Consider the following 26,853-nt stretch of genomic DNA (forward strand, 5'->3'; position numbering starts at 1 on the left):
ACCCACTCGAGCTATCTTTCTGTTTAATTTCGCGTGCCGCAACGTGCAATTACACAAAGGATACAGAAGGATACAGAAGAATACAGACGGATACAGTAGGCAAAAGGTAGGAGGTCAGATGAGCAGGACTGGAGCTACAGCCGGCTACAGGTAGGCCTCTCGGGAAAGTGGCTCACTGTCGTTCGGGTCGAGACAGAGGATGCCTTTGTTCAGCTGCACATTGTGTGGGAGAAAAGTAAAGCTGGGGTTTTCATTTGTAAAACTGGTTGTAAACGATAAAGCAGCAGTGGGTATTCAGTAGGCGAATTCTACAGGCACTTCACTTTAACAAAACGAAATCATAACGTTTCAATATAATTATTTGTTTTGTAACACAAAATTCGAAGAAAACGATGAAGCAGCCACTGCTTCTCTGTAGGCAAATTGTGGTACACCTGGCGCCATCTATGGGTCAGTTCTTGACAGGACAAGGTCAGTTGAGACTTGAATCGGAAGAAAAAAAATACATGATTAAACTTAAGCCATATTATATATTAATTTATATACCGAATCTAATCACAACACTCTAATCACTTTTTTCTAAAGATAAATCAGCAATCGCCTGGCTGCCGCGCATTTCCAGTACCACTGGCGCCACCTGTTGGTAATTTCTCAAAAGGACTCTCTTAGCCGAGACACAAACCAGGAGCAGGCCACAACTATGCGACGTTCAAGTTCCTTTCGCTTTGCAAATCCAATGCCAGCTCCCTCCTCAGCTTTGGTTGCCTAGATCTTTGCTGGGATTCCCACTCACTTCCTGCCTGCTAACCAATTAAATATTTTGGGTTGGGGAAAAACTCATTTCCTGTCGGCTTTCCGCTGAGGTTTTCCCGCATATGCGTTGTTATTCCCTCGTTTGTTTTTCCCATCGGGCCGCTTTACGCCCCACCCACCGCCGCCATTCGATCATTTAGCAATTTTCGTTTCGCATTTCCGCCGCCGGTGGAACGACTGACTCGTTTCTCGGCCAACGGAAACGGGCCAAAAAAATCGCACAATTGCCGGCACTATGGCCAAATTCGAATCGAAATCGAAGTCCAAATGCGCCAGCAAAGCGTATCAAATGCCATGTTGACCGCATTTGGACAGGTTGCCATTGCCATCGCCATCGCCCGATGGCCAAGTGCCAAGTACCAAGTTCCAAGTGCCAAGTGCCGAGTGCCCAGTGCCAGAAAGCCAAATAGCAAATAGAGACGTGCGCATTCCAAAGCTCCGTGCTCAGTGCTCCGTGCTCAGTGCTCCGTGCTCCTACTATCCAGTCCCCAGATTGCCGATTACCGATCACCGATCCCCGCCAGCGTTTCCCAATGCCATGCCCATGCCCATGCCCATGCCCATTCCCATATCCATTCGACATTCTCCATTCTTCATTCAAGTGCCGCACTCGTGGCGCTATTTTTGATTCATTGAGCAATTGGCAATCACGTTCCCCAAAAAAAACAAAAAAAAAAAACTAAAAAACAACAAAATAGAAAATATGAAACAAAGTGAGGAGCAGCCATGGGCTATTAATTTCCGGCACCGAATGGCTTTATGGGCACAATATCTGGCTTTCCCGGCTAATGCCCACTTCCTTCCGCTTTTGCTTTTTACGACTCATCCGGAGATCTCAAGTGCATCTCGAGCAGCTGCGACAATGCACCCCGTGTGTGTTGCATGTTAAAAATACTCCAAATGAGTGTGGCATGTGCCGCAGCAGCTGGCAAACTGGGAAACTGGGAAGCTGGGAAGCTGAAATCGGAACTGGAGGCGTCACAACGTGGTGCGCTGCGAAAGCGGACACCTAAATGGATCACTGCTGGTGGATCATCTCATTAGGGATGATCCCTTGTGGAATCAGGGAATGCAGCCAGCATTTCCCTTAGACTCTGAACTCTTTGGTCCGCCAGTTGAAAGTTGCTAATTTATTCCACGTCGCGGCTAATTAATTTCTGCTGGCCAGGCCATCAGATTGCCCCATGGCTGGGCAATCTCCCATCAGCAAGTCTTGCGTTCCGTGCGCGGAATGGTCAATAATGGATTGAGGGAATTGAGGGAATGATGGAGCTGCGAGGTGCTGGGTGGGATGTGGATGGGTGCAAACTGTTGCCTTTTCATTGGAAATTTTTTGCGCGTCGCCATCTATACGAATTTCATTTACAAATATTATAGGCAATAATATGTGCTATATGTGTGTATGGACAGCCATCGTTTAAGATTGTGTAACTGCACAACGAGCAACATTAATAAATGCAAAGGCATTCGTTTTGTTGTCGTCGCAGATGACCATTTTCAATGTTAACTTGGAGACAATTCCGTAAAAATGCAAATGCCAAATGCAAAGTGCACCCAACGCTAGGGGAGGTGGAGACGGAGGAGGAGGTGGAGGAGTAGGAGGAGGAGGTGGTGGAGGAGGAGGAGGTGGAGGAGGTGGAGGTGGAGGCCACTGCCTATTTCCATTTTCATTTTCATTTCCACTGAAAGACGTTTCCTGGCCCGCGTTCAGTGTTCACCGTCCCCGTTCCCATTCCCATTCCCATACCCATACCCCTTCCCATTCCAAATCCGATTCCCCATCCATGTGCCGCTCCTCCCGCCTCGAGAAGATCTCTGGCATCCAAAGACGCGCAATTATGCATGCTACTACATATGTGCATATGCTGCATGTGCTCCCAGGCACATTGTGTATGGAGGAGATGGCTCCAAGGCGACAGTTCCATTACGCCGATGCTGGGATCGTAGACACGCTGGGGCCACAGAAAGTAGTGGATGGAATCTCTGAAATCAGCTCAAAGATCGGAAAAGTAGTGAAATAAGAAGGTATAGCCAGATGGCCAGATGTTGTATAATCATAAAAGTTTTTATTGCTGTTGCACACTGATAGCACTTAGGACATAGACATTTCTTCCTATCGATATAGTTATCCGTTAATTAGCATTATTATAAGTAGTTGTATCTGTATCTTTACCATTACTGTTGCAGTTACAGTTACAGTTAATTCGATTAAGCCGGAAAATGCTCACGTTAGATATTTTAACTTGGTTACATGTACGTGTGTGTTGCTGGTGGGATTATGGGATTATGGGGTATTGGATACTGTATACTGTATACTAGAACTAGGATATGGGTGATGTTAACAATACGCGCCTCTATATGCGTTCCATGCATATAGAAGCTGATATGCTTGCCAATATTACTTGGTTTTCGTTCCATTTCGCAACGATGTGGTGCATTCGTTACGTTTGGGGTCGCGTGTTCGATCGCCTTAGTATTTACATTAAGTAGAGATTTGTTAATCTAAATCGCTTCTATCATATATGTATGTGGATATGTGCCCCACATGCCTCATCTCTATGTACAAAACATTCTGCCGCATCTCATCTGTCCGCGCATTACAAACAAGTCAACATAACGATTCAATTAAATATTAGGACAAAAAAAAAAAAGAGTCGTAATAGTTAGAATAAGATTAATTATATAAAAAATAATAATAGTTTCGGTTCCCTTCCGTCTTCCTCCTGTTAAGCGGCTGTTTGTACAAAGTTCTTTCTCCAATCCATTTCCGTTTCCGGTTCCGTTTCCGATTTCGATTCCGTTTCCGGTTCCGTTTACGATTTCGATACCGGTTCGTGTTCGGGATCCATTCTCGCTTCGTCCTGCGTTGATGCTCCCGCATAGCCACTCCTTAAGTATGTCCCCTCACCCTCAACTCCGGCTCAGCCCTTCAGGCCGGAACAGCCCCGGACCACGCCCATTCCGCCCATGCCGCCCATGCCGCCGAGTCCCGCGTTGCTCTCCTCGATGTAGACATTGCCGGGCTGCAGGGTCTTCAGGATGCGTCGCTCCTGCTGCTTGCCGCGTTTCTCTGCAAGATTGAGAAGAAGAGAAGGATGGGTGAACAAGAGATCGGATGAGTTGGGCAGGCCACAAGCGTGGCTGTCGAAAACCGAGTGACAGCCATTGGCAGTCATTTAAATTCCATCTGCGCCCCCTGATATCGGTCTCATTTGCATGCCGAATATTCGGATTCGTAGGAGGTCTGCCAACCTGAAGATCGCTGACTGGGGGTCAGCAAACTCGGATTAATGCCTTTCATGTCACATGCAATCAGTCCATGGCACTGGCAGTTCTTATAGTTCGAAACGTTTGCAGTTAAAGAAGCATTAAATCTTTGGTTCGACACTTAAAAGCAATCCATGCAAAAGTAATTATGGCAAATTGCAAATTGCAAAACATATATTGAAGTCTACGCATACAGCATTTGAGCAATAACTTCTGCGAAAAACCTTTGCATTTGTTTATTTTACTGGAACTGCTTATAATATTTGAAAAATAAAGAGGCTTCGAAACCAGAGCCATACATTTTGTTTGTATTTCAAACGAAGTGGACTTGTGTGTCACCCTTGATACTGCTATGCAAATGGCTTGAAAACCCAGCCAATGGCTACTCGCCCAGTTCTAGCGAGGATTCCCGCTGGGAGTTCATGGCCTGGCCCGCCTCCTGCCAGGCACCTCAAGTGGCCGAGGGATCGGGATCGGGGACTTGGGACTGGGAACTTGGGAGTTGGGACTTGGAACACTTACCAGGCAGCAGCACGTGTTGTGGCTGGAAGATCCCCGACTGCGTCGTGGCTGGATGCGTCGTCGTCGCTGCGGAGGCGGGCAGTCCTCGCAAGGCGTCCGCGTTGCCGATGAAGAAGGTGCCTCCGTCCAGGCTCTGCACCTCCGCCAGCTTGGCCATCAGCTTGGTCGACAGCTCCTCCACATCTGCAAACAAAAATAAGAGGCAAAGAAAAGTGCTGTGATGAGTGGAAAAACCCCTTTCTTTTTCAGATTCGCAATCGATTCGAGCTGTTTATGCTCCATTGTGTGCGATCAGTGTTTAATGTTTATTAGGTGGCACACAGGAAATCCCGATACCGAATTGCAAATTATAAACAATTTTCAGTGGGAGTGGGCGGCGAACGAGGCCAGCGGCAGATAATTTATCATTTATTTATAAACTCGGGCAGGCGAACACAAAAATTAAGTTCCAAGTTGCCCAAGATGATAATGATGATGATGATGATGATGATGATGAGGATGAAGATGAGGTGCCTTCTGTGTCTTCTTGCCAGCCTTTTGGGCCATCGTTCAACGGCTTTTATTATAAACAATCGGCCAGCGGCAGCGCGAACAATAAAATCTCTTGGAAAATAGAAAAGAAAACAACCAGCGGCCAGGGAAAAGCGAAGCGAGGCCGAAAACATTTTCAAATTTGCGCAGTTCAATTCGATTTGAAATCGTGTTTTTTTCCTCTCCCATTTTGCGGCCAAACAAACACATACGTGTGCCGCCGTAGAGCAGTGCTCTGATTTTCCAATTTTCCAATTTTCCGTTTTTCCACTGAACAGATTAGTGAACATAAAAGGTGGAAGGGGGCGGGCCGTGAATCTGGGTGGAAAATCAAAGCAAGAGTCCAGGAAGCAAATAGGAGAACTCCACTACTCCAAAAGCGAACTGCTTTATGAATCGCAAAGTGGGACAAAATCGATGAATGGCAAATGGTGTGGCCCCTTCCTCTGCTCGGTTCTACAGATGGAGCTGGAGCGGGAGATGGAGCCAGCACATCTTGGCTTCTATTTATGGAAATGGGCTGCGTAGCGCGAAAAACACGGAGAAGGAAATGTGCAACAATCTGTGGCAGTTGCCTCGCGCGAATATTTATTGCCTGGCCCCAAGATGCGATGCAGATTCCTGCACAGTTGCAGTTGCAGCGCGTGCCAGTGAAGGAGGCAGATGCTCCTCTTTTCGAGGAGGAGGGAATGGGGTTGGGGTTGCGGATGCCCAATTGTCAATGATGCGCTTGAACGGAAAGTGTTGCAGTTCCACCTTCCCACCTTCCCTGCTTTTCCGCTCTGGAAGCAGCAGTAGCAGTAGCATCAGCAGCAGCAGCAGCTGGTCGCCGTTCAATCATTTGGCCAAGGAAAAGGGAACTGGCTGCCTATTTATAGATCCCTTCGAGGCGGAAGCGACTGGAGCTGGGGGAGCAGCACCACCACCATCTCCACCATTAGCGGGGAAACTCCGCTTCAAGTGCAGCAGCCCCTTTACCTCTCCGCCTGTCACACCATTTTTAAATCTGTCGATGATCACCGAATTCTGTTGCACCGAAACACGCGTTCGTGTGCATTTACCATTTACCATTTAGCATGTGTGTGTGTACTCCCTCCTGGGCATTTTCATTTCGTTTCCTGCCTGCTGTCCCTGTGCCCCTGTGTGTGTGTGTATTGGTGTGGAAAACATGTTTTTCCCCCGCCCTCTCGCTTGTGTGACATGATTTCGGAATTTCTCCACATGCCCGCGGAAATGTTTCGACAAACATCCGCTTGTCCTTGAGCGGATGGGGGCGTTCTGTTGTTCTGTTCTTCTGTTGTTCTGTTGCAGGGACCTGAGATTTTTACCTGCCCGCCAAGATTCGTTTCCGGCTGGGCAAGTGCCCTGCCCCAAACCCTTCTCCGCAGCTGCAAATCCATAAATTTTCCACGCTGGACACGCTGCGTGGGACGCGGAGTGTCGACACGCCCTGAATTATGATTACACGCCGGAGAACAACATCTCGGGTGAGATCAACATGAAGCGCTATCAAAACACGGCATAAATCTCTGGATCTCTGAAACTACGTATCTCTAGCTGCGTGGGCGGGGTGAAAGTTGCACCAAAACGGAGCACTGGATGTTGGTGTTGCAACATGTGGCCCGCGTCTGTGCGTCACAAGCGGTCTCCACCGTTGGACATGCTCCATTTCGGAGCGACGATCCTCCGCCAGTCGCCATGTTTCGGTCAAGTTCTACATGCTTGCTTGTTTCCGAAGGAACAGACACACAGTGCCTGCTAATTGTGCTCGCCATTGGCATGCGAATCGCGGACTTGCGGACTTGCGGACTCGCATGCGCCAAAATTATTTGGACATATCGTTCTACTTTGTCGCAGGCGCTGGCGAAGACCACGATGTCCACTGGTCGCCATCGCCTCGTTAGTATTCCTCGGAGTTGCGGAGTTGCGGAGTTGCGGATCACCGCCTGCCCAGCTGACCGTGCAGCAATTCGCTGGAAATCTCAGCACCGGCGATGCCGCCAAGAGATTCGTATTCGGATTTGGATTCGGATTCGGATTCGAGCGGGCCACCATCATACATCAAAGTGTCGTGTTCTGGGCCCGTCGCCTTATAAATATGTATGCCCTTCTCCCTGAACTCCAGAACGGCCAATCAAAGCGTTAGTTCGTCGATGCCCCAAGCATGCCAAGCAGGCAAAGAGGCAAACACACATGGCATCGCTGGCTGGGATTTGGGACTGTCGCCGGGGCCCTTAACCAAACAACGCGTTCTGCATTTCAAATCAGTGGCAGAGCTTTGGTGATGAGCAGGTGAAATGTGCCCGGGAGCGTGTGAAACTTAGAGTAGAGCCACTGAGCTAAGTGGGAAAGTGGAACTCAGTGGGATGGTGTGTGTACTCACCCTGGTCCAGGCGACGCTCCATGCGACGCCACTGGCGCATGTGGTGGATGAGGATGCAGGCGGCCACCGAGAAGAAGACCAGGCAGGTGAGCACGGCCACGTAAAGGACGCCAGTCTGCCAGTCGAGCGCCCAGGCGGCGGCGGCCTCCTCGTGCAGCTGCTGCAGTTGCTCGTGGGTCAGGTGCTGCAGTGGGGCATTGTGCTCGAAGTGCTCATACTCGGATGACTTTCGGCGCTGCAAGGAGATGGTTAATGATGTCCCGGTTAGTTAGCTCCATAGCTGTGCGACGATAGATGCACTCACCTCCTTCCAGTTGGGTTCGGTCTTGGCCAGGACGACCCAGTCGATCTTGAGGTCGTATATGGAGCCGCAGATGGTGTCCGTGTGCAGCTGGCAAGGACGCAGCGGTATCATCTCGCCCTGGCAGCGGGTGCACGGTGTGCAGCGATCCCGCTGCGAGTCCCACCAATGCTGTGGGGCGCAGGGCGAGCTGGAGGCGATGGACAACTGGCTGACCGGCGGCGCATCTGCTGGCGCAATGCCTGTGTCTGCAGAGGAGGATGACGCGGATGAAGAGGAAGCGCTGGTGGCCACCAAGGAGCAAGTGGTGGAGAGCAGGAGCAGGGCCAGGTAGCTGCCGTGACTGAGGCTGATGTGGCTGCCAGCGATGTGGTGCTGCTGTCGCCTCCGTCGGCGCTTGTGAAACGTTGTGTTTAAGTGGTGGCCACTAGTGCTGGTGCTCCGACTACTCATCACTCCACCATGGACGCCGCCTGGCAGTCTTGGCGGCATCATCTGCAGCAGAGGAACGAGAGAATGTCACTTTTATGGATTTCGTATGATTTTTAATGGTTTAATGGTTTCTGGGTTTCACTGGGAAGCAGCTGCACAGTTTTCCCATGGGAAAAACTCGGCTGAGAAACTGGGAAAACTACTAGCGCTTATTGATATGGAAGGCACTTGGGAGCCAGCTGGAGACCAGAAGCCATCTTCTATAAAAATAATTCGCGCAACGGCAAACTAATAAACGGCCAACGGTCATAGGCATGCTAATTCTGTTGCTGATAATGCGACGCCATCTCCCTCATCATCATCATCATTATCATTGTTATCATCATGACGATCAGCATGATGATGATCATCATTAGCGCGATCATCATCATCGGGTTGATGAGGCTTATATGGTGATGGCGATCATAAATGCGTACAGTTTGCAATCAACTTTAATGATGGCGGGTGCTGGCGGGTGCACTGCACCACCACCACCACCAGCAACACCACCACCACCACCGTTCCCCACCACGGACACCGACCATAGACCACCGACTTGCAGCTATCAACGGCGGCAGCTTGGGTTCAATGCTCATCCCCATCCCCATCCTCCTTGTGCGTCTACACATTTTGTTTACTCCCCGGATTCGATTCGATTCCTGTCCTGTGCCGCATTAACGACAAACTATTATAGACAGCGATTATTATTTATGCGGCAAACGCGACGGCCAAGCCAAGTGGAAGTGCTGGACAAGAAGGCCAGGCAACTGCCCACTTCCGTTTCGTTCTGTTCCAGCGAAGAAGTGTCCCTAGACGATCCCGAAAAACCAGAAACTAGAAATCACAATTCAGAAATCAGTAATCAGAAACGAGAAACAAGAAACAAGAAAACCAGAAGCCGCTTCGAAGTTTTTCCCTGGAAAATCTGGGCTTCCCTTTCGCCACAATCACTGGCCATTCACCAACTCTATATTGGATAGGATAGGATTGGATGGTATAGCCTATTGGATGGGATGGGATGGAGTGGAGTGAGGTGGGGTCGTGCACTTGTCGTGCCCTGGGAAGCGGGAAGCGGGAACCGGGAAGCGGATGGTGGGCCATCCATGGATAGGGGCAGGGACACGGGCATGGGGCCTCCGCCATGGCCAATCCATTCCAATCCATTCCATTCCATAGAGCAGACCCAAATGCGAACGAGGGAAACAACAACAGGAAGAAGAAATATTTAATTAAAATCAACCATTATGGCCACCGTCACCATAACAGCGGGTGGGGTTACGTTGCTGTGTGGGATCGCATGGAGGGGCAACAGGAGGAGGAGGAGGAGGAGGAGGTGGAGGCGGAGGAGGCTCCTACTGAGCTGCGGGCTTGGGTTCGAGTTCGGGTTCGGGTTCAGGTTCGAGCGGATGGATAGAGTTACGCGCCGCCAGAAGCGGAGGAATCGATCGGTTGAAATTGGAATTGGCGATCGATCAATTGACAATTTAAAACATGAGTGGCGGCCCGTGGAGCTCATTAGCATGAGCGACAAGTGTTCCCAGACGACTTTTTCCATATTTATTTCAAATGAATTTCGTATCGGAAACTCTTTATACGGCACTCGAAACTTCCTCCTCATTAAAAGCTCGTTTGTTTATGCTGATTAGATTTTATTTCCCTGCAATTTCTATGACAACAAAACCTGTCCATACACACACTCACATAGGTTCCGGTTGAGTGCGAGTCCATTGACGAGGTGCTTTCTCCACAACCCACAACCCACAACCCACTGATCGTGATCGTGATTCTTGTCTGCCCCATTCAATCCGCCCATAAATAGTAGCCAGATCGTGCTCCGAATTGTTAACCGCTTGGAATAGTTTCACTGTGCGAATTCATAAGGAGCACTCTAAATATATGTACATACATATTTCATATTGCCCAACCGAATGTGGATCATGGCTGCGGCACCCAAAGCGATCGCCGATCTCTGCCAGCCAGTCCTCTTCGGAAATCTTGAGTGACAGCGAAATGGTGATGGTGGCTGCTGGTGCCTGATGTTGGATACCACAGAGAAGCACCAGCACATGGGCCACATGAGTTCTGGCCAAAACTGGAGGCGGCCAAAGGGGTGGCAAGGAGATTATTATGTCAGCAGCCGTGTATCTATAAGATACATTCTGCGATCGCCTCTGTCTTCTGCCTTCTGCCTTCTGCCTGCTGTCTTCTGTCTTCTGTCTGTTGTTTTTGTAGCTCGTGCTGCTGTTCTCGCCGTTGTCTGACAACTGACAGTGACAGCAATTTAAATCATGTTGCGTTTTTTTTTTCACTGCCTCTCAGCCTCTCAACCTCTCATGCTGCACTAATTGAGGCTGAGGCGACTGCCCAGGAGGCGGACAAGCCAACAGCGCTGGCGCGGAGGAGCAGGAGGTGCCCAGCGAAATGGGTCAACCGAGCGACTCCAAAGCAACCAAATACACCACCAACCACCAAGGTGGGTGGGGCACAAAGTGGGGCAGCAATTTACTTGCCGCCTTTCCAATGCAATTACCAAAGTGTCCAAAGGAGCGGACTGGCTGAAAGAGTGGCACGAAGACGGTGGAGCAGGAGGAGGAGGTGTCCCTTTCCGTTGCCCCAAGCAGCTGGCGGTTGTCGCTGCCAAAGAAAATAAAGCAGCAGCGAAGAGATTGGCGTATTTTTAACTCGCGACCTAAAATAAAATGCACATCAAACGGAATCCACTGCCGAATGCAAAGATGTGGCAGCAGTAAGTGAAGTCATGATCTTGGGGCTGCCAAAGGGAACCATTTCTTGGCAAGATGGAGAGAGGATTTGACTTTGGTATAGAACAGAACAGAGGTTTCATATCTGATAAACAGACTGAGTGGGTTAGATATATGAAAAGATAAAGGAAAAAGGAGAGTGATCCCAAGGGTTTGCAACAAGTATGCATGATACTATTATATGAACTAGAAGAAGGTTTTTCCTTACGCTACTTGAAAAAATAGTAGAGTTCTTAAGAAAAACTTTGCTTTAAAAACGCTGCTTAAACAAAAAGTTCTATTTCAAGTGACTGTAAGCTATAGTTTCACGCATTTTTGGCAAAAACAGCAGCTTAGGTCTTTAAACAGAATGCTTGCCAAATGGGGGATTTGCGAGTCTTGCGAGGAATTCCAGCGACTGATTCTTCTCGCTGGGGTCTCGAGAAGAGGCACTATGCGAACAACGCCCGCCCGCCCACTTGCAGCCTCGGCAATCCCAATCCCAATCCCAATAGCAATCGCAGCAAATGAAAGCTGATGGATGCGAGTGCGGCAGAGCGAGAGGCAGTGGCATTTATTAAACTGTCAGCTGAACGCTCACGAATTTTATGATTCTGAATCTGCTGTTGGACGTTTTTTTTTTATTTTTTTTCACGTTTTTTCCGCTTTTTATTTGTCTTGTTTGTCTTCTCTCGCTGTGTGTCTCTCGTGTGTGTTGTGTAAATTCCAAAACGCGACAAAACCATTAAGCACTTTTCATGGGGCAACGAGGAGGGGGGACTTAATGGCACACAACAACGCTGATGGAGGAGGAACATCAGTTTCTGTTTCTGTGAGCTGGGAACGCAACCCGATCAAGCGGCTTTTGGCATTTGAGCTTCAATTTAGTGGGCTTGGAATTGGAATTGCCCAGAGTTTTTCAGTTAGCAAGTGCTCAATTGGCCAATAAATTACTCTGGTATTGAAGCTAACAAAACTGCTGACAAAGCAAAGTACTCCCATAAACCATAGAACAGCAGTATTTACTTGTTTCAGCATGAATATAGAGTATATAGTTCTATAACCAAGCATATTATTAGCCGCGGTATTGAAGTTCTTTACATCATGCCACCAGTCCAATGTGTGAATTGTAGCAAGTAAAAAGAGTGGAGAGATAGGTGTTTATCCAAGTGTGCTGGCCATGTTGTTTCTGCCCAGGAGAACGCAACTGGAACAACAAGAACATGACATCTGGCGTGAAGCCCCAACACAAAGTGCCAATCCTCTGCCAAAGTTTGTAGGGCCAAAATCTAGAGGGAACTAAGATACAGATCGATGCGATCACCTAGCCAGAGTGCAAGTACAGTACATCTGTGTACTATCTGCATCTGCATCTTCATCTGTATCTGCATCTGTATCTGCATCTGTATCTGCATATGTATCTGCATCTGTATCTGCATCTGTACATATAACTTATTTTTACACTGGAATTTTGACATTCTGGCGTTATGTAAGCAATGTTTAGACGCGGAGTTCAATGTATTTCCTATTTATTATTATTACACCGAGCCCGAAGAGCAACCAACAAGTGCGGATGCCGTAGACGCCTCCGGTTTACCCTTTGCCATCCCAACTCCAACTCCAACTCCATACATCTCCATCTGCATCTGCTCCTTCCTGTTTCTGAATTTCTATCTGAATCTGAATCTGCTTATGTTTCTGTTTCTGCATCTGTATCTGTATCTGTATGTGCAACCGAATACATGTCGGAGTAGTTGTAGTCCCCCAATGGCACAGCCAATCTGTCCATCCATCTCATCAGTTGTCCGCCCTGCACGAGGGGTTCTGTGATTATGATTGTGTCTCTCTGATTCTGATTCTGTTTCTGATTCGGCTTCGGATACGAATTCAGTTTTGGACTCTGTTTTTTTCAGCGCTTTTTTTTTTTTTTTGCGCGCGGATCCGATTCCGATTATTCGCTTCTTTTTTTTTTGTGTTGTTCCGTGTCTTTTTGTTTTTCACTACCGCACAGAGGGCTGCCTCTGTTTCTGTTCTGTTTCTACACTCGATTTATATTTTTTATCATTTGATTTAATTCAATTCCATTCCATTTCGGTGTGTCTGCGTCCGCATCCCCCACTGCTCACTCCCCACTGCCCAATCCCCAGTCTCCACGCCCGATCCCCAAATCCCCCAGCTGCACGAGATGCGGAGATCATCGCCGCCGCTTCCGAAACAGAAACAGAAGCAGAAACTGAAGCAGAACCACAACCAGAAGCTGAAGCTGAAGCTGAACAGACGGGCATAACCATAAGCCATAAAGCATAACACAGCATATACTCGTATACTCGTACTACTACTCGTAGTAGCATATATAGTAGCATAACCAGCCGTGAGTGGCTGGAGATCGAGATCGGAGATGGGACATGGGATATGGGAGATCGTAGACGAGGATCCGGACTCCGGGGGGATCTCCGCATGCAAGTGGCAAGCTTCTGCCGGCGCGGATGGGCACAAGTAATCATAACCTGAGCCTCTGTTTCTGTTTCGGTTTCTGTTTGTGCTTCTGTTTCTGGTTCTCCGACTGTGACTGTGCAATAAATAAATCACTCACTTTTTCGCTTCTCCACTCGTTGGTTGTTGTTTGTGATCTGCGGTGATTTGCGATGATCTGCGATGATCTGCTGCCTCTGCCTCTGCCTTTCGCTGCCTTCTACTAGTTAGTGGCTTTCAATTCGAATTCGCGACGGCTTCATGTTTTCATCTTTGACTTTGAATGATCTAACGATCCAACGCACTGGCCCTCCCCCGATAAAATCGATCGATCGATCGTTTCGGGTTGTCAATCAATTGCAATTGCAATTGCACAATTAGCACTTTTCTTTTCTTTTCGCACTGGCAATCGCGCAACAGGAAAAAAAAACGAAAAATTCTACATTCACTGCACTTTTTATTGGCCGTCGCGTTTTGCGTTTGCGAGCTGCGCCAGTAAAATATCTATGGTCAGGCAAGTGGAAATGGAAATACGTTTTCCTCGGCTCGGTTTTCTTCGGCGCTCGATCGCAGCGATGCGATACGCAGCTATTCGCTGGCTGTGAGAGACTGATCGCAGCGGAGAGAAATTGTATCTACAGAGTCGCCGCTCGCTGTTATCCGACTTAACAGTGGCAGCCGATACTTTGCCTTTTGCTGTTCGTGTTTCGTGTCACGCATTTCTGCCTTTGAAAGTGGAGGACATCAGCATGGAGGGCATAAATCAAATACCTGAGCGGGAACTTAATAATATTTGTTTTTAATTTATTAATTTTTATTTTAAATTTGAAATTAACATGGGACACTGCAAACGTTTGGAAAGCTATTTATTTGGATATACAAAAATAATAATAGAGCAATAACATTTTTTTAAATTTCGGGTCTGTTAATTTATGTGTCTGTTAATTTCAAAAACATCTGTAAAGTCTTTTAAAAAACCTAATATTAAGAGAATCTCGTGACTATCGGTTTTTCGTTTTATTTTGTAGCATACTTTTGCGATCATAGTTTTCCCGAAAGCACAGACAAAAGCTTACGCCTGCAATACAATGGAAATCTAGCTACAGCCACTCATAGGTGGCGCTTTACGACTAACGTTCTCTTAGCAGTAGGATCAGTGTAAATTTGCAGTTCTCTTTTCTAAAAACAAGCCAAATTTAAATGTTTAAACCAATTAAAAAAAATCCATACCATAAAAAGGCCAAGAATATGTTATTAATGTTAAAAATGTTTTTATTTTGTTTGCGTGTATATCAATAAGTAAAATCATTGTATTATCAACATATTTCAACTGTGTGGTGTTTTTTTCGCGGGGGACATACGTGGGTGGGTCCCCCTTCCCCCCTCTTCGCTTAACTGCTAAAACATAAATAATTTAAGACTTAATCCACTAAGGCCACTTCCCATGCAGCACTTTACAAAAACTTCTCAAACTCTTGTCTTGCACAACACTACAAAAAATGGGACATACAAAAAAAAAACAAACACAATACTTTCGGATAATTTCAATCAATTGACAAGGGACTCGCAACAGGGCAAATCGCATCAATTGCCAATATAAACATAGTATCATATAGTACAATTAATTTAGTTCGGTTTAGTGTGGGTGTGTGTGGAAGGGTGTGGGGGGTGTGGGGGGAGGGCTTTTAAACGAAAAAAGAACGAATGCTACACACAATAAAATATCAATAAAGATTTTGCACTTCTTAAGCCTAGCTGTTTGTTTTACGTGTACACTTAGCTCCCTCTTAGCAATACGTTTTAGAAAGCACTCGAATTTCGCTGCTCGCGGCAAAGGCAACATGGTGTTTCGATTCGTTTCGATTCAACGGCTTCCGGAGCAGCATCCGCCAGATCTTCTCCAGCTGTTCTGGGAAAAGGGAACCGGTTGCTGGCGACGGCCAGTTTGGCTGTTTAGCCGCTGCAATGCAGAACAGATCGGGTGAGTATAACCAACGGTGAGTTCAAGAGTGCTGGGTGAGTGGGTGGGTGAGCTGCGGGTGGCGGGAGTCTTAAGCTCTAGGGGAGTAAATGGGTAAGTACAGGAAACCATCAACACATCGGCACAGCAGGCAAGCGAAAGGGAAAGAGAGGGAACGAGCTGTTGGATAGAGACAGAGCGAGCGAGCGGGCAAGAGACAGCGAGAGAATGGGGTGAAAAGTCAGTGGGTCATCGTTGCTTCTTCTTACTTCAATCCCGCCTCAGTGGTTCCTTCTCTTCTTTCTCGGGCGGCGATGCCTTTAGTTCTTGTTACTCGTGTCTCGCAGTTCTGGTTGTTGTTGTTCTTGTTGTTGTTGTAGTAGTTGGGGGTTGTGGTGTTGGTTGTGGTGATGTTGTTGTTGTTGTTGGGGATTGTTGGTTAAGTGTCTACTTAAATGCAACTTGCAGCATGCGCAGCACTTACTTTAGAAAGTCATTCATATTGATGTAATTTTTATAACTAAATAAAGAGAAATCACAAAAATGCATTCGGTTAAAAGAAGAGCCAAAACAAAAACGACAACAGAAACGAACAAAAAAAAAACATCGGTGGGTGGCTTAATGGCAAGCGTGGGTGGCGGTGGGTGTTGTTGGGTTGTGGGTTTTGGGTTCTGGGTGTAGGTACTTTGGGGTTGGCAATTGGCAAGGCACGGGGTTAATAGAGAAGCGCATTCAGATCGAAGTAGGATTGTTCATATTGTTCAAGGCAAATGGCAATGGACGGAACACACAGTAACGCGTCATGTATAAATAAATATATATATCAAATTCCATTCCCATCCAGTGTGACACCGAATTTCGATCAAGAGGGGCGGGACTTTTCGCTATCGGCTATCAACAATCCTACCGGCGGTCAGGGTCATGCAGTTGGTTAGTGGGTGGGCGTGGCTCTCGAACGAGAGGATGACCAGAACGACCAGGTGCCGTACCTCTTGGCGGACGTGGTGCGCGAATAGGGATTCTGTAGGATCTTCGGGTGCGTCTCCATCACGCGCAGCAGCAGGTTATCCAGATAGTCCTCCAGCTCCTTCACGCGCTGCCGCTGCAGCAGAGCCTCGTTCTCCATTCCGTTGGCAATTAGCATGAGTTCCTGACGGTATACAATTACATATATGCATGAGCCCTTTGATCACAGGCGAGATAGTATGACAATGCCACTTACCTCGCGGGACTTGCCCTCGTATTTCTTGGCCAGCTGGGCGGATATCTCCGAGCGGCGTTCCGCATGCGAACCCGACTTCTCGTGACCAATTATGATGCGCTCCGTGGACTTGGGACTGGGCGAGTTGCTATCGTTGTCGTTGTTGTATTTATCTGCGGAGCAAGAAAATCAAAATTGGTCAGTTGTGAGTTGATACTGAGAAGGAGGCGCGCGGATGAGGGAGGAGCAAAGGTGGTTCAAACTCAGATGCAAATTCACTGGCGGATGCGAGAAACACAACGGAAACAATACAAAAACAGCCAAGGGACAGACAGGAAGTTCAGACAGGTAATGTGGGAAAAGAGGTTGAGTGAAGGGGCATAGGAATCGCCTTGGAGGAAGATGACGCGGCAGATGACAGCGTTGATTGGAAGTTAGCTTGATTCGGATTCGGTTTCGTGTGCGCTTCGCGATCCGCCAGCATTATGCCATACTCCCCGACCGCCGCCAGATTTATTTATTTTTTTTGGAGTGGTGGGGAATTGCAGTGATTCAGTGGTTTTGGTTGCTCTGGATTTGGTTCGGTATCGGTATCGGTATCGTTTTCGATTCGGGTACATCAGCTCACCTCGCTTGTTGGCGTATTTGAATTTGCCCAGTCGCTTTTCCCAGCGCTCCCCGCTCCCGCTGCCGCTGCCATTCGTCTGGAACTCCTTGGGCGACTGCTCGGGCGTTAGGAAATTGTGCTCCGGCTCAGCCGTTTCCACCTCCGGTTCCTGCTTGACCACGAGTTCCCTCTCCAGCTTTAGCTCCTGCTTCGCTGTGGCTGGCTCCTCGAGGGATGTGGATCGCTTGGCAAAGCTCAATAGCCTTTGGTCCTCTTCCCAGCGCTTGGCCTCACGCCGCTGCTGCTCATCCATCTGCAGCTGCTTTTGGCGCTCCTTCTCTTCCTCCAGCTCTCGCTGCATAGCCTCCTCCTCCTCGCGCAGGCGCTCCTCATTGAGACGCAGTTCCGCCTCCAAGCGGGCATCCTCCTCGGCACGCAATTGCCGTGCAGCCTCTTCCTTTGCCTTCTCCTGCTCCGCCCGCAGATCGGCCGCAGCACGTGGCTGCGGCTTGGGGCGTGCTGTGGGTGTGGGCACCGGCTTCTCCAGCTCCACTGTTAGGTCTTCCAGCGCCGGCTCATCTGCAAAAATAGCAGTGCTGTTTCGCTGCTCGTACTTGGCGAAACTGGCATTAAAGGTATCAAAGTTGCGGTGCTCAACATCGGGAGAGAAGAGTGATGATGAAGTAGGCACCACTGGGTCAGCAGAAGCAGAAACGGAAGCAGCGGCAGCAGCTGGAGCTGGAAGAGATGCCGACACGGGTACTGGTGGGGGAGCTGAATGCGGTGGGTTCTCGTCGTCGTCATCGCTGTCCGAACTAGAGCTGGAACTAGACGACGACGAGCTGGGCGAGGGCACTGGTGGCGGCTCCTCGACACTGGCGGGGAGCGGAACTCGGTCCTCCCAGCTGCGGCGCTTCAAAGAGTCACTGCTACCGATCTCCAGGTACTTTCCACCGCCATACAACTTTGACGCCCACTCGTCCTTGGAGGTCTCCAGCTCGGCTGGCTTCTCCTTTGGCTTTTCCCGCTCCAGACTCCCGGCAGCCGGCTGCTCGTCCACCTGCGACAGGGGGATGCGCGGCGGTTTCGAGGGAGGCGGCTGAATGCTGGCACTTCCACTGGCGCTGGTGCTGGCGCTGGCGTTGGTGCGAGCGTGGGCACGAACACTGAAATCGAGCTCAAGCTGTTCCATCTCCGCGTCGATGGGCGCATCATCCTCATCGAGCGTCGCTGGCAAAATCGCTTGCTTACCTTTCGCGCTGCCGCTTCCGACGCCACTAACTCCGTTGTTCAGCAGGGGCGATGGGTGACGCGGAGCAAAGTTGGGCGTACTGACTGGCGGCGGCTGCAGGCCGCTGCGCTGGATGTTGAGTGAGCTGCCGGAGCTCTTGTGCGAGAGGTTGTCGAACACGAACTCGTCCTCATCCTCGCTGATCACCCCGGGATCGGCCTCGCCCGCCCGCTGGCCGCCACGGCGCCGGCCACTGCCGCCATTCTGGCCTCTGCCGTTGGAGCTGTTGGGCGTGCCCAGGCTGGCAAAGGAACCGCCGAAGGAGCTGCTGTCATCGGCGCCCGCTTCCTGGTTCTTCTTCTTGCTGCGAATGTGCAGCTTGGAGCTAAGCGAGCCAGCCAGCTTCTTGATGCTGCGCCGCTTCTCGCCGTTGCCGATGGACAGCAGACTGCCGCCCACGGAGCTGGCCAGCTGGCCAATGGAAGACTTGTGCTTGTCCTTCTTGCTGAGGTCGGTTAGCGAGCCGGACTTGACCACAAAGGCGATGCGCACCTCCAGCTCGCCGCGCTCCTTGTTCTTCTTCTCCTTGCCGGGCTTGCTCTCCAGCTTGAACCACTTGGCGCGTGGCCGATCGTACACATCCATCTCGTTGAGGGGCAGCGTGGCCTGGCCCAGGAACTCATCGATGCCCAGATTGTTCCTGTGCAGGCAGGTCAAAGTGAGCTCGGCGCGATTGCCCTGATCGGGGATTTTCCTGTGCGGATGAATAATAAATACTTTAGCATCATGCACAGCCAAAGGAGCTCTGAACTCCGGACTTACAGTTCGCACTCCTCGTTCCAGTTGACGCTCGTCTCCGCCTTGTCCTTGACGGACGTCTGGTACTTCTCCTTGCCCAAGGCAATGGTGACGAAGCAGTTGTTGGTGCCATTCTTGCCCTTGGTTAGCAGCCCACGCGCTCGCTGCACTGCAATGGGATAGAAATGTGGGAGAGATTAGAGTTTTTAGCTTCAACAGCATTGCCATTTCTTTACTCGATGTCAGGCGATCTGAGTCACATCCCAACGCATCGACTATCCACAGCAGGAAGTGAGTAAAGGTCTCGGTTAGGTTACTAAATATATCGTTCATGCTTGTTAATAATAATATAAATTCTCACCCAAATAGTTATGAGTATGACATTTTTGGCCTCAGCTAAATGTGACAAATGGAGCGTAGGAAACAAGAGTCCAGATCATGAAAGATGATCTGGAAACCAAATGCCGGTGCCATGCACAGATACATAAATGTATCTGGAGGAGTCGGCCGGCCGCAAACAATGCTGGGATTGAGAGTTTTAGAGTTTGAGAGTTTGGGATTGGCGATGGCGATGGCGATGGCATGGAATGGGCTGGGATGCGAATCGCGGTTGTGCGGTTTGCGTGGTTGGCGTGTCGGCGGTGGTGGTGGTGGCTTTCATATCTGCCGGATGCTCTGGTCGGGCTCTCGAGGTCACGAGGCGCTCGGGTGAAACTCAAAATTAGCTTTTGGGTCCGCTGGACGGAGCAGCGGCATCATTTTTTGACTAGTGATTCACTCGAGCGAGTGGCGACAATCGCTGGCTTAGATTCGCATTTTGCGCTGGTTTTTCTACTCGGTTTTTATTTTTTTTTTTCGCGTAGACCTCGGCGCCGTCTCCGATTCCAGTTCACTGCTGTTTTGGGTGCACAGCTGCCGGAAGTGGAAATTGGAGTTGGAATCGGCGTCGAAATGTAAATGAAGACGAAATTAAGTCATTGTCAGAACAAAACGGTACAGAACAGAACAGAACCCGAAACCGAAACCGAAGCCCGCTGATCAACGGATGCATCTATTTTTGGCTTGGCCCGGGCTGCAGGTCATTCCACTGCCCAGATGTTCATCGCCCCACATGTGGAAATCGGGGGACAGAGACTCCACCTCCAGCTCCACTCCGGCAATAGCCGCACATTTCGATTATTCAAATGCGATTGGGCACTTGCACAAAGTCTGTTTTTCGCAATACCCTCCAGCGTTTCGTAATGCCAAATAAAAAAAAAAATAGAAGAAAAAGTAAAGTGAAGAGAAGAGAAGTGGAGAAAACAAAAAGAGTTGAAGGGAAAAGAAGCGCAATTACCGGGCAAAAAGTGAAAAGCGGTGTCAACGAAAGGCGGTGAAAATTGACTACAAGAAAAGCGGGAAAGCGCAGAAACAATGGGCCTGGTCTGGCCTGCAGATTTGTGCATCATTTTCGGTGTCTTTGGTTTCAGTTTTGGTTTCGGTTTCGGTTTCTGTTTCTGTTTGGGTGCAAGTGGCACATATGCGCCCTCCCCCTTTTCCATTGAGTGGGCGTCTCGTAATTATTATCGCATTAACAGTATTTTTCCGTATGCATGCCTGTAAGCCAATTTGGAATGTTTTCCGCTTCTTCTGCTCGCTTTTCCCGTTTTCCCCCCTCTACCATTTTGTACCAATCATTGGGGCTAAAGACGGGGCAGCGCCTCTGGGCTAATATCGATAATCCAGCGTGCTGGCCGGTGATCAATGAGTGGCGACCAAAGCGGAGTAACCTGCTCATCTTCAGGTCGCTCTGGGCTTTGTTTTTCTCGAGCTAATAGCTAATGGCTAATAGCTGAAGAGCTAACAGCTAACAGCTAACAGCTCATGAACGAAAAGATGGATGGCCACGAGTATGGCTGTCAATAACCCGCCCGGCAATTTCGTGCAGCGGTTCATGCAAATCCGCCCAGAGATCGATGGACTCCTCTGCCTGTCTGTCTGCCCAGCCAATTCCCTACCAATATCTCCCCTTCAAAACGCGACGATGGCGGTGCACTGTGTGCTGTGTGTTGGTGTTTTGCATGGAGGGGCGCCCCAAAATAGAAATGCCAAATGCTAAATGGCAAAGAGGCAAAATGGTAAGAAGCGAAGAGTTAAATAAAACAAGAAACGATAAACGAAAAACAAGGCAGGCAACGCCAAAAATCACAAGCAAACCCAAAACCAAAACCAAAACCAAAATCAAAACCAAATCCAAATAGCAATCCACCAACGGCGAAACCGTTAAGTTGGTCCGCTTTTATGGCCGCCTCTCGAAACTAATGACGCTGCCGGCACCGTGGGCCAAAGGTGATTCATTTTGGGCACTCTGAAGTACCATTATTACCTCAAAAAACATCATCATTTGCGCCTTATTCACTCCGTCACTCACTTACTTTCTAGCCCACTGTGCGGCATAGTTGCGCATTTGATTTTCGCCTGGCGATGATCAGCATGATGTGAAGCACCAAGTGCCCCCGGGTGCTTCGATCCGATTGAGAGGCGATAAAAGCAGTGCCAAAACAGAAGCACTTTTCCCCAACTCAATTTCGATTTAATCACGTGCAAAGGGCGGCGCAATTCAATTCAATTCAATTTGTATCAATTTGTATCAAGAGTGTCGAAAGTGTACAAGTTTATCTATGACAATTGGTGCAGCAACGCAGGAAAGGATCGCCTGGCTGGCTGGATTACTCATGGGTCTGGAACTCCAACCATGATCCATGATGAGTCACCTGTCGCTCGTTTACTGCTCGTGGCCCAAATAAGCCGCCGAAAATAACGGCTACGAAGCCAGCTTCGATGCCAAAAAGAGAAATTTCTCGCTGCTCATTCCCATTCGATGCGCATTCGTTGTCGATTCTGGGCTACTGGAATATAATTCCTGATACTGGTCCGATATACCTGGTACGGTTACGGATACGGGTACGGGTTGGGGTATCGAGACTGCCACCGCCACCGGCATGATTAAATCCCCAATTGCTCCCCCCTAGTTTACAGTCAATTATGGCTAAAAGCCTCCGTGGCGAGACAAGCAAACAGGCGGCTGCACCTTTGTTTTTTGTTTTATGCGACCCCAGAGAGGCAAGCAGACAATAGAATCAACATCTGCCATCGCATATCGTTGACCTTTCTGACTCGCCTCTGTATGTGTGGAGGCAAGAGCGGGGAAGGGGAGGAGAGAGGTCAACTTTTGGGTTAATTAATTTCAATGAAATCATTTCTCGGTGTGCCTTGGCTTGTTTGTTTGATTTCCCGGCTGCTTTTCTGGTTTCTGCAGTGCCGTGTGCAGTGCCTTTGATGCTCCACAGGTGACCATTTTCATTTCCATTTCCATCTAAACTTCCACTTCCACTTCCACTCACAAATCCCAAAGAGAAACTATGGAATGAAGTGATCGCACAAGTCACGGGATTACGTGTGTGTGTGTGTGCGCGTGTGTGATACCCAATTGGCGGACCCAATCCCCGCTAGCACTCGCCCAAGCTTCAGATACAGATACAGCTACAGATACAGATACAGTGCATCGCAGTCATAAAAGCTTCTACTTGTAACTTGGATAGCTGCTGCTTCTTATGGAATTCCCAGCACGCACTTTCATGTTCCACTTTTTCAGCTCTCGCACTCTTTTTTCGGGGGCGGAGCGAGGGCGTGGCCCGAGGCCAATGCTCCTCTTTGGGGCATGGGCATCCAACCACGCATGCTAATGAGCCACTTGCTCGCTCCCATTTTGGTAGACAGTTCTTCTGGAGACTCACATTTGGACTGCTCTTTCCCAACGAGTGCCTCAATCCAAAGACGAAGGGTTCAGGGTTCATGGTGCGGAGTTCGGGGTTATGGGTTATGGGTTATGGGCTTCAAGTCGGGTTAAGCACGTGCTGCAAGCTCACCCATCGTCATCTTTATGGCCCCGCATTACAGCACAGATCCCGTTTGATGAAAAGCATTAGCAACAATTAATGTTGCAACTGCAACATGGAGCAATGTGCATGTACACATACATACATACATACATGTGTGCAGATCGTGCGAAAATGCGAAAATGTGCAGAGGCGGCGATCAAAGTAAACGGTCTATCAATGGATCCCACCATCTAACAGCGGATCATTTTATTGTTATGCATAAACAATTTCTTTCTCGCAAGCATTGAACCCACGAAGCCGTGCGATTTTGAAATGGAAATGGAAAACAGACAGCAGAAGACATGAAACACAGTTTTTCCCAAACGAAAGGCGATTAGCATTTCAGCTGGAGTTGGGAGTTGGAGTTGAAGTTGGAGCAGGGGGAGCAGGCTGGCTTCTGTTTGCCATGGCATGTTTTGAATATAAATGCCCAGGGCTGAAAGAATCCGAGATTCCCAGCATGAATATTCAGGGGAGGATGTCTTCGGGTTGCCGACTGAGAACTGTGGACTGGGGAGTTCGACAAGCGCCGGAGGAATGTGGCCACTGGCCAAGAACTGGAACTGGAAAATAATCAATTGCAGACCCGCGATGCGAGAAGAGTTTCGGCCAGCGATCCCATCCAATGCCAGACCTGTTTCTTCACAATTCTCCACAATTTCCCCCCCGCTGCTCCCAGCACCAGCACCAGTACCAGTACCAGTCCCATCCCCATCCCGATTCCAGGCGATTCATTCGATCCGATCCGCTTCGGTTTGTTTGGTTCTATTCTGGCTAAATGGGTCGGGCAATGGAACGTAACTGTTTCGCATAAGTGCATCGACAGAGCCGCATTAAAACGGTCTCACATGGACGGTGGCATTGGAGCATTGTGAGCAGGGTGCGGAAGAGGTGGACACAATCTCAAGACGCCATCTGCCCGCTGACGTGACCAGCGGTGCTTCAGCTCCACCTCCAGCTCCAGTTCTTGCTTCTGAACTTCAGCTCTTATCGCGCTGATTTTCTTATCGATTCAGTGATAGTAGGAAATACAGTAGAAGCTGCCAAGAAGAGCAGATCTTTAGTTCTACATATGATTCTAACAATTGGGAGATATACTTTTTATTTACATGACTCAAAATCATACTTGAAATATAAATACAAATTTCGGTGAGCCTAGAAATTTCTTAGTAATAGATTGTTTAAAGTGAAAAGTTTTCATATATGCAGTAGTTTTCATACGTGACAGATGATACCTGAATTCCTCTTAGCAGGTACTCACTGTGCCTTATCGATAAAAAGGGCGGAGTGGCCCGCTCTGATTTTCACTGCAACCGCATAAAATGCGTTGCAAAATCAAGCCAAACATAAACCAAAAACCGAAATGGAAATGAAAAGGAAAATTAGGCGTTTGTTTTGTTTGGGTCTGCTTGGCTGCCCGCCGCTCATTGCACAATTTCCCGCTGAGGAATTTTCATTTTCAGGTATTTTAAGCATTTATTCAGTAGGTGTGTCCGTAGATGTGCGAGTTGGAGCAAGTAACCGAGTGAGTGAGTAAGTAAGTGAGTGGCGGCCAAGAATTTACGGCTAAAAATAAGGCACGCAATGGGCCAATTGGGTGGAGTCGCAGTCGATAAGGAACTTCTCCTAGACTAAATGGTTCCCAAACAACAAGCCACTAATAAGTAGGTGGGACTCCAGGTGTTTGGTGGATGATCTAACAGGGGGGAATAAAAACGCACACTGCGAAAAAATTCGAATTCAAATGAATGAAATACTCGTTCGCATGCATTTAAAATGCACAGGCTAGACTCAGATGAATTCCTTATTTAATTTAGTAAATTTCAAAGCCTGTTTTAAAGACGAAATTGCAATTTCTCTCTGTGTGGGAACACCTATTCGCTCCAAAGGAGCGGGAACAGGGAACAGTGCCTGAGAACAGCGGCGAAAACAGCTGTTTCCAAAGCGTGCGCTCATCTCATTTCTCGCCAAGAAATTGGCAAATATTGACAGGTGTATTTATGTGCGTGCATATATGTATGCACATATGTATATAGGCTTATACAAACAAGGCGAAACTCGGCGAATTTGGGAGAGCCACACAGCGATGATTTGTTTGCTCATTCGCCGTGACGTCAACGGCATTGGGTTTTAATCGCAAATTGCTGGAATAAAACACTTTGCGCTGTGCAAATATGCAAAATAAATGAAATGAAATGAAATGAAATAAGCGACGCAAAGTGAAGTGAAGAATGTACTAACTGATAGCGGGGCAAGTTCAAGATCACAATAAGCTGGAGCCGTCCATGTCTATGGAGCGCAGTACCAGTGTGTTTATCTTCTTGACTTGTATACATTCCATAAAGCTCTAGATTGTGACTCATTTACTTTGGCAGTGGCCACACTTAAACCTATGTATTTGTGTGCGCACTGGGGCTCTGAATACTGAGCTCACACTAACATTGCGAAAATCTTTTCCATAAGGGTCTTATGGTCTTATTTGCCATATGAGAGATTTTTTAATATCCATGCTTTGGCTACTATGGCACATATTTGTTTCCATAATCGTTGGACTGTTCCGACTGTTGGACTGGGAACAGCAGAATGAGCGCGCTTTGTGTTTTGTCACGAATTTGGAATTGGAATTCGCGATTTCTCATTGACATTCAGCCCTGAAGAAAACGCAAAACGAAAACAATGGCAAAGGTAAAGGTAAACAAGAGGCCCCAAAACAAGCGCCACCATGGGCGTGAGCGAAGGAATGTCAAAGGGGGGGAAGGCGGTGAAAATACATAAGGGGAGTGCTTAACATGAGCAATTTTCTAGCAATGCGATGAGTAAGTGCGTTCAAGCAAGGGAATTATCTTATCAGGCTGAAAAGCCTGATAAAAAGGCAATTGCTGGAGTCAGGAAAACACAAAAAGAAGAGCAAAAGGCAAAACGCAAAAGGAGGAAGCGCGCGGTGGGGAAAAAGTGAAATTTCGAATAGGTACGTCTGCAGCTAAAGCAAAAGCAACAGCAACAACAATACCGTCATGACAATATTTTAAGCACACACCAACACAACCGCGCAAGCTACACACCCATACACACGCGGTACAAACGAGTTTAAGTTTTAATGCGATTTATTCGCCGTAAAAAAAAAAACATACAAATACTAAAACGGGTGTCCCCCCGCTTTTCGCCCCCCACTTACCCGTTACACTGCAGTGCGTCGGACTCCACATGTCACCCTGTATCCCGTTGATCAAGTCGCACTCTCTCACTCTCTCCCGATCCTTTGCTGTCTCGCTCTCGCTGCGAAGGTCCTGCCTTAAGCTTCCTCTTCGTTGTCTTTGTAATTTTGATTGTTGTTGTCAGGGTGTTTTGTTTTCAGTGATCGTTGTGTTTGTTGCTGCTTAACGCTGCGCGCACACTGTGTTTGTTTTTTGTTCTTTGTTGCCAATTTAATCACGCGCGACACGAGCGAAATGCCAGGAGAGCGTAGTGTAGTTTATTGTAAAAAAAAAAAAGGAAAAACACGGAGAGACGCGACGCGTGCACTTGTTGTTCAAAGGTGGCCGCTAGAGTGACCGTTCTGGGAAATCGAAATGTGCCCAGTGACAGTCAGAAGGCTGCAAAATGCCTAGCGCGACTGCGACGAATGGGGTATTTCG

General features: G+C 48.4%; 2 protein-coding genes across 9 annotated transcripts; both read right to left on the reverse strand.

The window, feature by feature from the left end:
• Window positions 1–2,859: 2,859 nt before the first annotated feature.
• Window positions 2,860–14,114, reverse strand: LOC6525819 (tumor necrosis factor receptor superfamily member wengen). Its single transcript, XM_039377579.2, has 5 exons — window positions 13,623–14,114; window positions 7,821–8,312; window positions 7,517–7,751; window positions 4,603–4,785; window positions 2,860–3,883 (listed from the first exon to the last, which is right to left on the reverse strand). Exons 2-5 carry the CDS (start codon window positions 8,310–8,312, stop codon window positions 3,735–3,737), a joined length of 1,059 nt encoding a protein of 352 aa, XP_039233513.1. The 5' UTR covers window positions 13,623–14,114; the 3' UTR covers window positions 2,860–3,734.
• A 634-nt stretch (window positions 14,115–14,748) lies between these two features.
• LOC6525820 (rab11 family-interacting protein 1) lies at window positions 14,749–26,781 on the reverse strand. Of its 8 annotated transcripts, none has more exons than XM_039377574.2 (7): window positions 26,394–26,781; window positions 19,323–19,467; window positions 17,291–19,254; window positions 16,684–16,835; window positions 16,369–16,611; window positions 15,731–15,981; window positions 14,749–15,461 (listed from the first exon to the last, which is right to left on the reverse strand). In XM_039377574.2, exons 1-5 carry the CDS (start codon window positions 26,422–26,424, stop codon window positions 16,393–16,395), a joined length of 2,511 nt encoding a protein of 836 aa, XP_039233508.1. In that variant the 5' UTR covers window positions 26,425–26,781; the 3' UTR covers window positions 14,749–15,461; window positions 15,731–15,981; window positions 16,369–16,392. The 8 variants fall into 8 exon arrangements, with proteins under 8 accessions (XP_039233508.1, XP_039233509.1, XP_039233512.1 ...); XM_039377575.2 differs by having other exon boundaries at window positions 16,451–16,611; window positions 26,394–26,780; XM_039377578.2 differs by having other exon boundaries at window positions 16,451–16,611; window positions 18,521–19,254; window positions 26,394–26,778.
• Between the last annotated feature and the right edge of the window lie 72 nt (window positions 26,782–26,853).

Source organism: Drosophila yakuba, chromosome X, assembly GCF_016746365.2.
Source record: "Drosophila yakuba strain Tai18E2 chromosome X, Prin_Dyak_Tai18E2_2.1, whole genome shotgun sequence".
Taxonomy (NCBI): Eukaryota; Metazoa; Arthropoda; class Insecta; order Diptera; family Drosophilidae; genus Drosophila; species Drosophila yakuba.

What these genes read in the sequence shown, in the direction of transcription:
- LOC6525819 (XM_039377579.2), bottom strand. Translation starts at nt 8,312, where the DNA reads ATGATGCCGCCAAGACTGCCAGGCGGCGTCCATGGTGGAGTGATGAGT. An exon ending in CCGAACCCAACTGGAAGGAG is followed by an intron (nt 7,752 to 7,820) that starts GTGAGTGCATCT and finishes ATCTCCTTGCAG; the next exon opens with CGCCGAAAGTCATCCGAGTA. An exon ending in ACAACACGTGCTGCTGCCTG is followed by an intron (nt 3,884 to 4,602) that starts GTAAGTGTTCCA and finishes TCAATCTTGCAG; the next exon opens with AGAAACGCGGCAAGCAGCAG.
- LOC6525820 (XM_039377573.1), bottom strand. Translation starts at nt 19,631, where the DNA reads ATGAACGATATATTTAGTAACCTAACCGAGACCTTTACTCACTTCCTG. An exon ending in CTCAGATCGCCTGACATCGA is followed by an intron (nt 19,468 to 19,534) that starts GTAAAGAAATGG and finishes ATCCCATTGCAG; the next exon opens with TGCAGCGAGCGCGTGGGCTG. An exon ending in CAAATACGCCAACAAGCGAG is followed by an intron (nt 16,836 to 17,290) that starts GTGAGCTGATGT and finishes CTTGCTCCGCAG; the next exon opens with ATAAATACAACAACGACAAC.